General features: G+C 45.8%; 2 protein-coding genes across 2 annotated transcripts; both read left to right on the top strand.

Moving 5' to 3' along the window:
• Positions 1-360: 360 nt before the first annotated feature.
• Positions 361-1460, top strand: PtA15_10A625 (uncharacterized protein; the record flags this gene model as incomplete). The annotated part of the gene is made up of 2 exons (XM_053160820.1): positions 361-486; positions 1410-1460. 2 exons carry the CDS (start codon positions 361-363, stop codon positions 1458-1460), a joined length of 177 nt encoding a protein of 58 aa, XP_053024756.1.
• An 8573-nt stretch (positions 1461-10033) lies between these two features.
• Positions 10034-10524, top strand: PtA15_10A624 (uncharacterized protein; the record flags this gene model as incomplete). Its single annotated transcript, XM_053160819.1, has 2 exons — positions 10034-10081; positions 10150-10524. The coding sequence occupies 2 exons, from the start codon at positions 10034-10036 to the stop codon at positions 10522-10524; spliced, it is 423 nt and encodes a 140-aa protein (XP_053024755.1).
• Positions 10525-11879: the final 1355 nt, after the last annotated feature.

Below are 11879 nucleotides of genomic sequence, written 5' to 3'. Positions count from 1 at the left end.
TGAAAATCAAAAATTAAAATCTCAACCAGCAACCTAGCCCCCTAACACCAGCATAGCTGCTGCACCCAGGCTCACACTCCAGCCCATCTCAATTGGATGGGTCAAAAAGTATGGGGTTGAAGGCCCCCAGCAAAGCCAATGGCAATCTGCATAATGGGGGGCCCACTCTTTAGCCCCCCAGACTGCGCAAGTGCAACAGTGAGGGGGCGTGAGGACACGCCACCAGCTGGAAGTACAGCAAAAGCGGGCATGCCCGGGGGGATAAACAAAGCGGCCAGAGCTCCTCTTTAAATATGTAAGACTTGCCAGTCCGCCACCCCTGTTCACATTTCAGCCTGAATTCTCCATTGGATGTCACTCATGACCCGCCATTCCACCGTAATACTGCCAAAGGTCACTTCTCAACCAATTGGAACTACTCTTATCCTGATTGTTCCTATTGCTACCAACCAGCCCCAGCCAATCCCTCCTCAACCACTCCACCCTGTAAACAATGTATTTGTTCTGCAGCAAGGAAGCCACACAGACCAACTCCTGCAAGTGTGTTACAATCAGCTCGCCCAACCTCGAAGATCTGCCTGGCTTTCTTGGCCAGCAAGCCACATGTGAAGGGGTCCTGGCCTAGCTTAACTAAGCCTCTCGAACGGAGGGTCCAGGGGACCCCGCCCGGAGGGCTCTCCGCAGGAGAGGCTTACGCCTAATGTCTGAAGTCTGGCAGGGAAAGGAAGGATATTCAACCCCAAAACCACTAAATAATTATTTAAAAATCAGCAAAATATGTACAAAAAAAACTGAATAGACAGTTTCATTGGCAGTGCTGATGCGCACCCTCACCCAAAATTTTGAGAAAAAAGCTCCAAAACTGATTGAAGGAATCTGTCTTGAAGGTCAAAGGAACCCTGAAGAATATTACATTGCTCTGAAGATCCATTTTTGGATTTTCTGATAATATGCACAATTGAGTTTCCTATATGCAACAAAATGCAACACTAAATGTGTAGGATCTGCGGGTTTGCGGATCCAGGATCCACCAGGCATGATGGTTGCGCATCCTTAGTTTACATTTCTTCATGTTTTTGTTTATTTTTAAACCATTAGTACAGTGCAAATGGTTTGGATTGAGGAGATGAGACCTGTGCCAAATGAAAGCTGAGGTCCAGAAGTATCTTTTGGCTCTGGGGCAGGTCCACAGAACCTGAGGGGGAGGCTGGCTGAGGCTTAATATTTTCCCTCCAGACATTTGTGATTTCTTTCCCAGCCAAAATTTTGACATTACGTGCAAGTCCCTCCCTGCGGGAGGGGCCGCTTCGCGGCCAGCCACAGCAAGCCTCCCACCAGGGGGGACTTGTGTTAAGTTAGGGTCCTGGCCAAACTGTTCTCTTGCATGAGCTCTGCGCTGCTGTTGTCAGGAGGGCCAGGCACTTGACTTTGATAGCGTCAATGCAGCCACCAACTTGTAACACACTTGCAGGAGTTGGTCTGTGTGGCTTCCTTGCTGCAGAACAAATACATTGTGTACAGGGTGTAGTGGTTGAGGAGGAGATTGGCTGGGGCTGGTTGGTAGCAATAGGAACAATCAGGATAAGAGTAGTTCCAATTGGTTGAGAGGTGACCATTGGCAGTATTACAGTGGCATGGCGGATGATAAGTGTCATCCAATGGAGAATTCAGGCTGAAATGTGAACAGGGGTGGCGGACTGGCAAGTCTTACATATTTAAAGAGGAGCTCTGGCCGCTTTGTTTATCCCCCCGGGCATGCCCGTTTTTGCTGTACTTCCAGCTGGTGGCATGTCCTCACGCCCCCTCACTGTTGCACTTGCGCAGTCTGGGGGGCTAAAGAGTGGGCCCCCCATTATGCAGATTGCCATTGGCTTTGCTGGGGGCCTTCAACCCCATAATTTTTGACCCATCCAATTGAGATGGGCTGGAGTGTGAGCCTGGGTGCAGCAGCTATGCTGGTGTTAGGGGGCTAGGTTGCTGGTTGAGATTTTAATTTTGATTTTCAATGTATTTTAATAGAGGTCTCATGATTTTTTTGTATCTGTGTAGTGGGGAAACCCTTTCAATTTTTTCGTACTTTGCTGTCTTATGAGGCAAAGTCTGTCATTTTTTTGGTGAATTTTGTCTATTTTAGGGGGAACCCATGATTTGTTTTTCCAGAAAACTGTGGTTTTAATAAACTTGGATAATTGTTAGCACACAACAATTTTGATTGTGAATGAGCTTTGAAGTGTTATTGATTCTGTTCAATAATGCTGTACAGGATTTAAGAAAATCTTTAGGCCTTTTCTTTGAGATTGATAGCTGATAGTTCAGACAGCTTATTATAAACTGTTTATCAGTTTCCTTTCATCTCAATAGAAGATTTCTTTAAAAATTATTTAACTCACCCACAGGTGAGGTTATTTGAGTTATCAACTTCTTGTTGATTTCTGTTTTAGATAGCTTTGTTCTGATAATTGATTTCAAGAAGAATTGATTAGATCCTTGTTGCTGGTCGATCAGGATTAGAATCATTAAATCACCTTGAGTTCAATGATTCTCGATCTTTACTATCAATGACATCATAGTCTTTGATCATCAAGCATACTGTTTTTTTGCCAATCAGCTGTTCCATCACAGGACAGTTTGAATCTGCACATGAAAGAAAATCTTTCAATTTTGTAACTTCCATGAGTACATGTGAAACCCATGTTGCTCATCAGGAATTTTTCTCCTTCAAGATTTTATGTCATAAGACAAATTCCAACACAGTTAGCCGGTCATCAAAAGGGATACAACCTCTTGATGACCGGCTGACCGGTGTGGTAAGCCAATCCTGAATATGGCACCAAAATCAAAGGCTTTTCCCCTCACTATCAAACACTCTGGAATACTCAAGGCCCCAACTTCCTCAAGAATCAAGCCACAGGACCTCTGACACCAAGGACAGGCCCCCCTTTCTCTTCCCCCCTCTTTTCCCAACCATGTGACACCCCACCTCACTTCTGTTGTTTTTTATTCTAGAATATGAAATAATCCTCCTATGGTTTAATCCACATGTTTTTACTGTTTCAGCCTCCCTCTTTTTCCTTGTCTTTACCCTTCATTACATCATCACCTTGGTACAAGCCACAGCCCTTTCTAATGACATCATATATCCGCCTTGGCATTATACAACCCCCCATATGAGCTGTATTTTCCCTTGTTGGTATTTCCTATTCCCTTCTTGCTTCTGCATCAGCCACCTTGGCAGTTTCATTGTCTCTCCACCTCCTTGATTGTTTCCAGGGCTCAGTTTCCCACTCACTTCCACTTGGCACTTGTCCCCACCTTCCAAATTTTGTATATAGTCTGCCCTCTTTGGCCTTGTCATTTTTTCCCCATCAGATCCTGCCCCAGAAATTCAGATAACTGGTCACCATTCATTAGCCTTTCTTATGCCAATAAATCAGATTGGAAAAGCTAGATATTCAGTATACAACTATTAGATTAGATTAGTAGACAAGTAAATACCTTTTAAGACATACCTCAAGAATCTCCATAGCCACACCTTTCCTTAAGAGTCCATACTCTTATATTCTTTTTCTTGTTCCCCTGAGATGCAGCCCTTCAAGCACCAAATCCCTCTCAAGCTCCATTCTTCCCTGAGAGTAGTTCCACACTGGTCATTGAAGAGGATAAAACCTCTTGATGACCAGTCAGCCGGCCATTGAAGAAGATAAAACCTCTCAATGACCAGTCAGCTGGTCATTGAAGAGCCTACAACCTCTTGATGACCGGTCAGCCGGCCATCAAAGAGGATAAAACCTCTTGATGACAGGTCCGCCGGCCATCAAAGAGGATAAAACCTCTTGATGACAGGTCCGCCAGTCATCAAAGAGGATAAAACCTCTCAATGACCAGTAAGCTGGTCATTGAAGAGCCTACAACCTCTTGATGACCGGCTGACTGGCTGTCAAAGAGGACAAAACCTCTTGATGACAGGTCAGCCGGCCATCAAAGGTGATACCCGGGGACCTGTGCCTGGCACCCGGGTACCTCCCCCTCTGCACCTGGGTACCTCCCCCTCTGCACCAAGGTACCTCCCCCTCTGCACCCGGGTACCTCCCATGGCAGGTGGGGGTATGAGGAATTTGTGAAAAAATAGGGGGGTACCCGCACCCGCCACAGGCACCCGGGTGCCATAGGCCATCTCTACATCAATATAATGAATGGGCATTGAGACCAATGAACGGGTGTCAATATAATGATTGTTCATCCTATAAATGACCATGGCCGGTCATCAATAGGATGACCGGGTGTTCTACTGCAAGAATCAAAAGGATTACCAGGAGCTGGTCATCTACTTCCAGGAGATGTTTGCTGCTTTTGCCGCAAAAAGGCGTGCACACCTGTGAGTACTTGCCACAATTACACACGTAATTGCCCCCTCCCACGCCTGCAGGTGCGGATGCGGGTGTGGGTGTCTAGAATTTGACAATTTTTGGGCAATTACTCATACTTGTGGGAAGTAACCAGGTGCAAATTGCATTCTTTAGTCTCATCACACCTCCTTTTTACATTATGCATTGTTTCAAATGTCTCCAGAGTTTTGTTCCAGACACTGAGGCACCTGATAAATTGGCTTGGCAGTCATTACATTCAGCCTTTTCCTTGAAATTGAAATCTACAAATCAAAACATAGCTAACCATTAGATTACTTGTGCAAGAAGATATAAGATTCAGAAGGAGAAAAGTACTAACCTATGATTTGCTTCTTTGATTGACTCTTTTCTTGGGGTTGGCTAGGTGCTGGATTCTGAGGCTCCAAGTTTCCCTTCTCTTGGCTTAAATTCTTGTCTTGATCCTGATCAGGCCCATGATGAGCCTTGATTTTGTTTTTGTTTGAAAGAGAACCAGAACCCAGCATCTTGAGTCAACTCCAAGAGTTGAGTTAAAGGTTGGTTTTAAAAAACTCTGTTGTCAAAGTCAAACATCCAGCCAATCTGGGTGACTTCTATTTAGAATACCACTGGTGGCTGCCTGGGGTAGAGATGGCAATTGGCTACTGCTGGTGGGTGTAAGAATTGTGAAAACTAAAGTATTATTTCTTACAAATAAGGAAATTACAATGTTTCTTTTTAATCTTCTAATAAAAATAAAGAAGAATTTTTGTACCTAAAGGCAGATGAAATCTGCTGATTGATTACTATGCTAATGACCAAAGTTTAAGCAAAGATCAAATCTTATAATAAGACTAGATGAAATCTGTCTTAATGAAAGTAAGCGACTCATGTTGCATCAGTATCACGGTAGCATATCTTTGAAGTAAACAATATTAAGAAAGAAACTTTACTTGATTAAAAGATTGAGTAAGAGTTACTTCTTAGTTTTGCTGTTTTGAGTTATTGACAGTTGATAAACTTATTTGGTCCTTAAGACTCAAGCTGTATTAAGTTATATCAAGACTGTAAGCTCGGCGAGCGAGCTTCACTAATGGGGGGCGCAAGGGCAGGAGCGAGGCTCAGGTGGGGCACGATACAAGGTCTTAACCTTGGAGGGGAGCACTTCTGGAACCTAACTAGGGATGCATTGCAACTAGTCCAGGTGAAGTGTCAGTACTTCCCTCTATATACAACAGAGAGGAGAAAGAGAAGAGGAAGGGTTGGGTGCTCACCTAGTCCATGGGAAGTGTCAGTACTTCCCTGCTGGACTAGGAGGGCGCTGAGGAACTCCGTCCAGTGCTAAGCCGGCGGCAGTTGGGGGAGGGGAATGGAAAAGAAAACTAAGATGTATATGCCCTCCGGGGTGATTGGCCGTGAATGAGCGCGGTGAGTCGTGTAAGCATGGGGGGGGGGGGATGATTTTCTGACGGCTGGAGTGGCGCGTGGTGAGTCGTGTAAGCGTGGGGGGGGGGATGATTTTCTGACGGCTGGAGTGGCGCGTCGGCGATTTTTGTTTGAGAGATAGAGAGAGAGAGAGCCGGGGATACTGCCGGCGGGGTTGTGATCTAAACCAGATAGTTGGAGGAGATTGGCGCTGCGGGGAAAAATTAACCTTAAAGACGTCGGAGTACTGGTGTAACTATTCCAGGAAAAATAACCTTTCAATTGATAGATCACTAAAATTTTGGTTCAGAGTGGGTCCATGCCGCTCCAAAGCCTGAGTTTGAACGGAACTCAAACCTTGGAGTTCGTGATATCTAGCAGACATCTCATCACAACCTAGCGCGCACGCGCGCGCTATAAACAATACAAGAAACAGAAAACAAAACAACCAGACACAGGAACAAAGGAAAGGAAGGGAGAGTGAAGAAATCCTGAAACGCCTTGGGGATGCGCTGCGCTGCGCCGTTGAACTTGAGAAGGCCTTGAGGGCTGAGAGCTTTGCCATAACTTTGATTGAGTCGCGGGACCCAACCAGATTACCTAATCATAATTCATTGAGTCGCGGGACCCAATCAGATTACCTAATCATAATTCATTGAGTCACAGGACCTAATGACGGCCACCGGCGCGCGCCATGCGCAACAAAACTTGATCCCACGCGTGTACCAATCTGTCCACCACAGGCACAGCGCGGGCCGGCGAGGTCTAAGAACTTGGTCAGAGGTGGTTTGGTGACACCCTTGTGACTCCTTCGGTGAGGTCGCGGGGTGCGAGCTCACAAAGACGTTAGAATCTTTAGTGTTTTGACTAGAACAAACATATAGCGAACTACTTACGATAATCTTGGTAAGTGTTCACTATCGTTATAATAGCTTTGATTGATGCTAACGTTATTTGATCTGATTGTTTATAAAGAAAGAAGAAAAGTGATTAGCTCTTTGACTAACTAAAGCTGAGATCTGAATGTTTACTTACATTGTACCTGGTAATTGATTATTGCCTAGGTTGTAAGTCTTGACAATGATTATGTCATTGATTGGAACAAGACCACAAAGCTTCTTGTGATCTGGCTGATCCGTGCAGCTTAACTGTCACAGGATTTACACATAAAGAGTAAATGAATATTCAATATGTTTTGGTCTTGGTGAGTGTACAAAAGTACTACTCACCGGGGTAATCCTCTTAAGAGGGTTCTTATGATTCCAACAGTGGGTACTGTTAGAATTTCAATTGATCTCAATCTTCTCTCTTCTCCCTTTCACAAACATTTCACCTTTTTCTTGTTTGTCTGTAATGCTTGTTCCCTTTTTATTCTTATTCATTATGATTAAATCCGCGCCCACAAGTTAACCATATTTTATTTAGTCTACTTAAACCTGCTAGAATACAAGGAATCAAAGTATCTGTCCTGACAAAATTGTTCCCTTGTGCACAGTTGAGCCCGCAGTCGGTCTTATCTACAAAGGCACTTAAGCCCCTTTGAGTGAGTTACACAGTCCCTTTTTCAGAAAGTTTCTGCTTTTGGCTAAAGCTATTTTTTTCCCTTTGCTTCCTCCACTTGTCCTTGGTTGAAAATCCTTCAGTTGCCCTTTTCACTTTAGCAGGTGCTTTGCCGCCCTTTCAGGTGCCTTCCGGTGGTTGCAGGGTCTTAAAGTTTAGTATAAACGCAGGGGCAGAAAGGTACCTGCTGAAGGGCAAAAGGTACCTGCTGGCGGGTGCTGATTTCCATCTCTAGCCCAGGGGAATACAGGGGGTTCCTGACAGGCAGCTTGCACCAAATAAGGTAAGGCCAACACTAAAAATTTCCCCAAAAAGCTAAACCAAACCTGGCCTGAACCTTGGGCCCAACCAATTGCAATTGCTATAGGAGTGTTCCAAAGCACACTCCATGATAGAAATGTGGGATCCAAAGATATCCACAGATATCCAGTTATCCACCCATATCTGCAGATTTGGGACCCTTGGATCACAAATATCTGGTGTGATCTGCAGGCCTTTAGAAGTTTACTGGATATCTTGGACTGCTTACCGGATATCCCGCATGGGATAGCTGGTTGTAAAGGGTTGATAAAGATGGCATCCAGCAAGTTGGGTGGTGTGGTAGACGGAAAAGTGAAAAATCAAAAGTTTTTTCTTCTCTACAGATTTACTCATACTAGACATCAAGATACCACCAAACGTACATCAGGAATGGATTCTACAGCCAATTTTACCCCTATTCACCACTGGAAGCGTCACTGGAACCCCGCTAGATTGTAAGTTACACCCTCTTGGACCCTCATGGACATGGCCAGCATGTACACGGCCAGCCCCAGTCATCAACCTGTCACAACCCTCAAGTCACCTGTCAGCCTTAGAGATACATCAAGTATCCAAAAGACTGCAATAACTTAGTAAATAATTATAATTATTAAATTATTATTGCAGAATCAGATTCCTCATCATAAATTAAGGGGGGTCACCCACTTAAACGCCCCTTATTCCTATTCCTTCATGTACTAATTGTATAAATAAGAATTGGCCACAGAAAGCGCCCAAAAATAGTATTACATACAAATATTTAGTAAAACAATTAAAGTACATAAAAATAAACTGTTGTACAATAATGAGTAATATTACTCGTGTAAAAATACCCCGTGAAAGTGTTATGTAGACTTCTACTGAAGCTCTTTCACATGACAATTGGTTATAAATATGTCATGTGACAGAGTCAGGGAAATTAGTCTATTTCAATACAAATAAATTGCCCACAGCCAAGCCCTTTTCACGGCTACACTCCAGGATACTCCCATAGGGAGAAAAGGACTTAGTGTTTACGCCCACTGAAGTCCCCTCTATAAATAGAGGCCTGTTTGGCCCTCAGGAAAAGATCCCCCAGACCATTCACCGCCCATAAACTGTAAGTTTGCCGTGAATATTCTCCCCTGCTACTATTGTAGCCCCTTTTCCCTTTTAAACCATCCCCAGCACATAAAATCCACTGGATTAAACCTTTAAAAATATCAAAAATCCCTTATTAGCATATTTACAAGCTTTATCCTTAAAAGTAGTTGCCGTAAGACCTCCGCCTCTGACAAGCAGCCAATCAGATTAAGCGCTTACCACCTACTTTTCTACGCCAGGTTTATTCCCTGTAATTAATAATGGGAGTTGAAAAATCGACTGCCAGGAATTAATAAATCGACTCCCAAAAGTCGTTTACATCGCGCGGACCTTCCCAGTGTAGAGACTGTAAAATGAAGATGTGTCTGGTGAGAGTCGAACTCACGACCTCAGCTATGCTGAGACACATACTGGAGTGCTGCCTTTACCAACTAGGCTACAGACGCTTGTGGCTGCCAGCTGGGTGGTTGGTTGGTAGTGCTCATGGGTCGATCCGACAGCCCTCCATACTGTGGTGATACATCATGGTAGCAGACTAACAGAAAACTCAACACCCGGGACGTCTCCCCTGGGTCCGCGCGACCTCGCGCGGCCCCAAAAGCATTTTGGGAGTCGGAATATTAATTCCAACGGCCAGGCTGGGAGTCGATTAATTAATTTCACTAGAGGCCAAAGCGGCTTCGCCGCCGCAAGCAACCCCGTCCCCCGGAGAATTATCATAAATGCCAGGCCCCCCGCCCAAATTCCCACACCAAGCCTCCTTGCCCCCGAGCTCCCCCCAAAGAGAGCCGCCCGCCGCCACCGGCAAAGCGGTGCAAAACACATCCCCCATGAATTAATGATGCATTTCTCCAGCATGAAGGCGCTGGCACCCCTTCAGCCCCTAACGGCACCAAAAATTGACAGGAGCTCAAATGGGTAGAGACCTAACGGACCAAACCCAGGTTGACACCATCTTCCTTGCAAATCACAAAGTTGAGCCCTGCTTAACTACGGGGCAAGTTGATTGCTTTGAACAAGCTATACACGCCTAATATCAGTTAAATTCGCGAAACACAGATCGCTCGCTGCTCCATCATAATCCACGCCGTGAAAACCGCCGCGGCAATCCAAGGACCTCGACGAGCCCCTCGAACCCACCAAACACAGCCATCCTCCCATCGCCCACCATTTCACCACCTACCCGCGGCTTGAATTCATCCTAGAAGCCGCCAACCACATCAGCGTTCGCCCGACCTCACACAACTATTGCCGAGAAGAGCATTGCTGCCGCTCACTTGTACTTCCCCGAAATTCCCGCCATGACCGCCGGCCTGTTGCACAAGGAAAGACGCCAACGCTCGACATTTGTGAATTCGCCGATCTCGATTTGGCAGACCTTCAATACGTTTACCAGCTGACGAGACCAGCAAGTTAGAAACTACGCCAAGACTTGCACAACAAGGGCGACAAACGGCCAAATCATCATATCCGCCAACGAATAGGCCCCACCACCTCCGCCCACGAAAAAACACCTAGATGTGCCGCCACCTGCTCCGCCCAGCAGCTTCTCCAAATACTCGTACCCCTCAATAAGACGAGACCTCCAGTAATCTCTAAGCAATGGCGCCTCGCCGTCGACAGAACCTGCGACACAGACAGCATCAACAACACCATTGAAGACTCCAGATTGCGCCAGATCGCAAACGCACGCTCGAAATGGATCAATTCATTGGTGGGAACTGCAATATTTGTCAAGCCGTACTCCATCAGGTTGACCACGTTGGAATCTTCACGCTCACCCGCGCCATAAAATAAGTTAGCTTTGTCAATCTGTTTCGCCAAGTGCTAGCCGTTGTTGAGAAAAGCGGTCAGCACGTTTAATCCGGATGTTCAACACGACACGTCTTACCAGCAACGGTGGGTCGCTACTTTACTCTACGATAACCAGGCCAGGAGAGTAAAGTAGCGACCTTCAGTTATGTTTTTCACGGTTATCGTTATTGCTAGCGCGCAGATAGCAGTGTCACGGTTATCGTAACTGGCCTTTCTTCATAAGGCTGTTACTGGTAAATTAACGAGTTATTGTAATGAAAGGCCAATTTTGCCCTAGAATGGCCCTTTCATACAGCTGTTACTGGTAAATGAACACATTGATGAGCAATGAAAGGCCAAATTTGCCCTAATATGGCCTTTTATTGCTCAATATCTTGCTCGATAACTGCTGCTCTGCACATAGATATCGTAGCTTCCTTGAAAAAAAAACTCTCCCTGAGTGCCTTATCAATATCACACCAGATTTCACAGTGGTGACCAGTCCGGTTATCGTAGAGTGACCAAAAATCGCTACGATAACGCTACTTTACCGATAACCGTAAAGTAGTGACCCACTGTTGTTACCAGCATAATCGCGCCCGCTCCCGACAAAGCAAAGGGCGCCGCCGACTTGTTTAAGTAATCCGCGTTGTTATCAATCAGCACTGGAATCTCGCCTGAATCAGTGACATGTCAGTAGTGCGGTGGGGTCACGGCTAAGCAATATACACCAAGCCATGACGCCACGTGACGAACCATTGGGGCTGAGGGCAAGGAATGCATTTGATTTTGCCACTCCGGTCCTGACATCCAAGACGAGATGGTTGATTTGTACGCGGTACCGTAGTTGAAGCTCCTCAACCAAAATCTGGGCCGATTGTCCGCTCGGCGTGTTCATTGTCACTAACCTCAAGGGCCTATCATGGTGAGTAGACTCCGACATCGGATTTCGACTCGCCAGTGGGGTATTGAAATCAAATCTCATAAGCCCACACGCCAATCAAGTTATGATAGTCGTCAGCCCCAACTAAGCACCTGCATCGTCCGCCAAGGCCACCCCCCGGCAAAACCCTCAGTCCCCAAAACCCCCCCCCTCCAAAGCAAAAGTCGCCGATTATCATTGCAATGGAGCGCATTGTTCGCAAGGGGGAATCAAGACACCTTACAATTACACTTGACAAAACGTACGCAGGCAAATGCAGCGAGATGATTAGGTCAGTGCGCCTAGTTGGTTTTGAGTTTTCTGAGGCTTCGGGCAAGAGCGACGAGACTAACGGTATAAAGTTTGTATTGTGGAAGGGTGCGGCCAGTTGAATGCGCGAGCGTACTGACCCGGCCAACAATCGGGTGCTC

This window comes from Puccinia triticina, chromosome 10A, assembly GCF_026914185.1.
Source record: "Puccinia triticina chromosome 10A, complete sequence".
Taxonomy (NCBI): domain Eukaryota; kingdom Fungi; phylum Basidiomycota; class Pucciniomycetes; order Pucciniales; family Pucciniaceae; genus Puccinia; species Puccinia triticina.
Note: the sequence above shows the minus strand (reverse complement) of the source record. Positions and strands in the feature narration are given on the sequence as shown.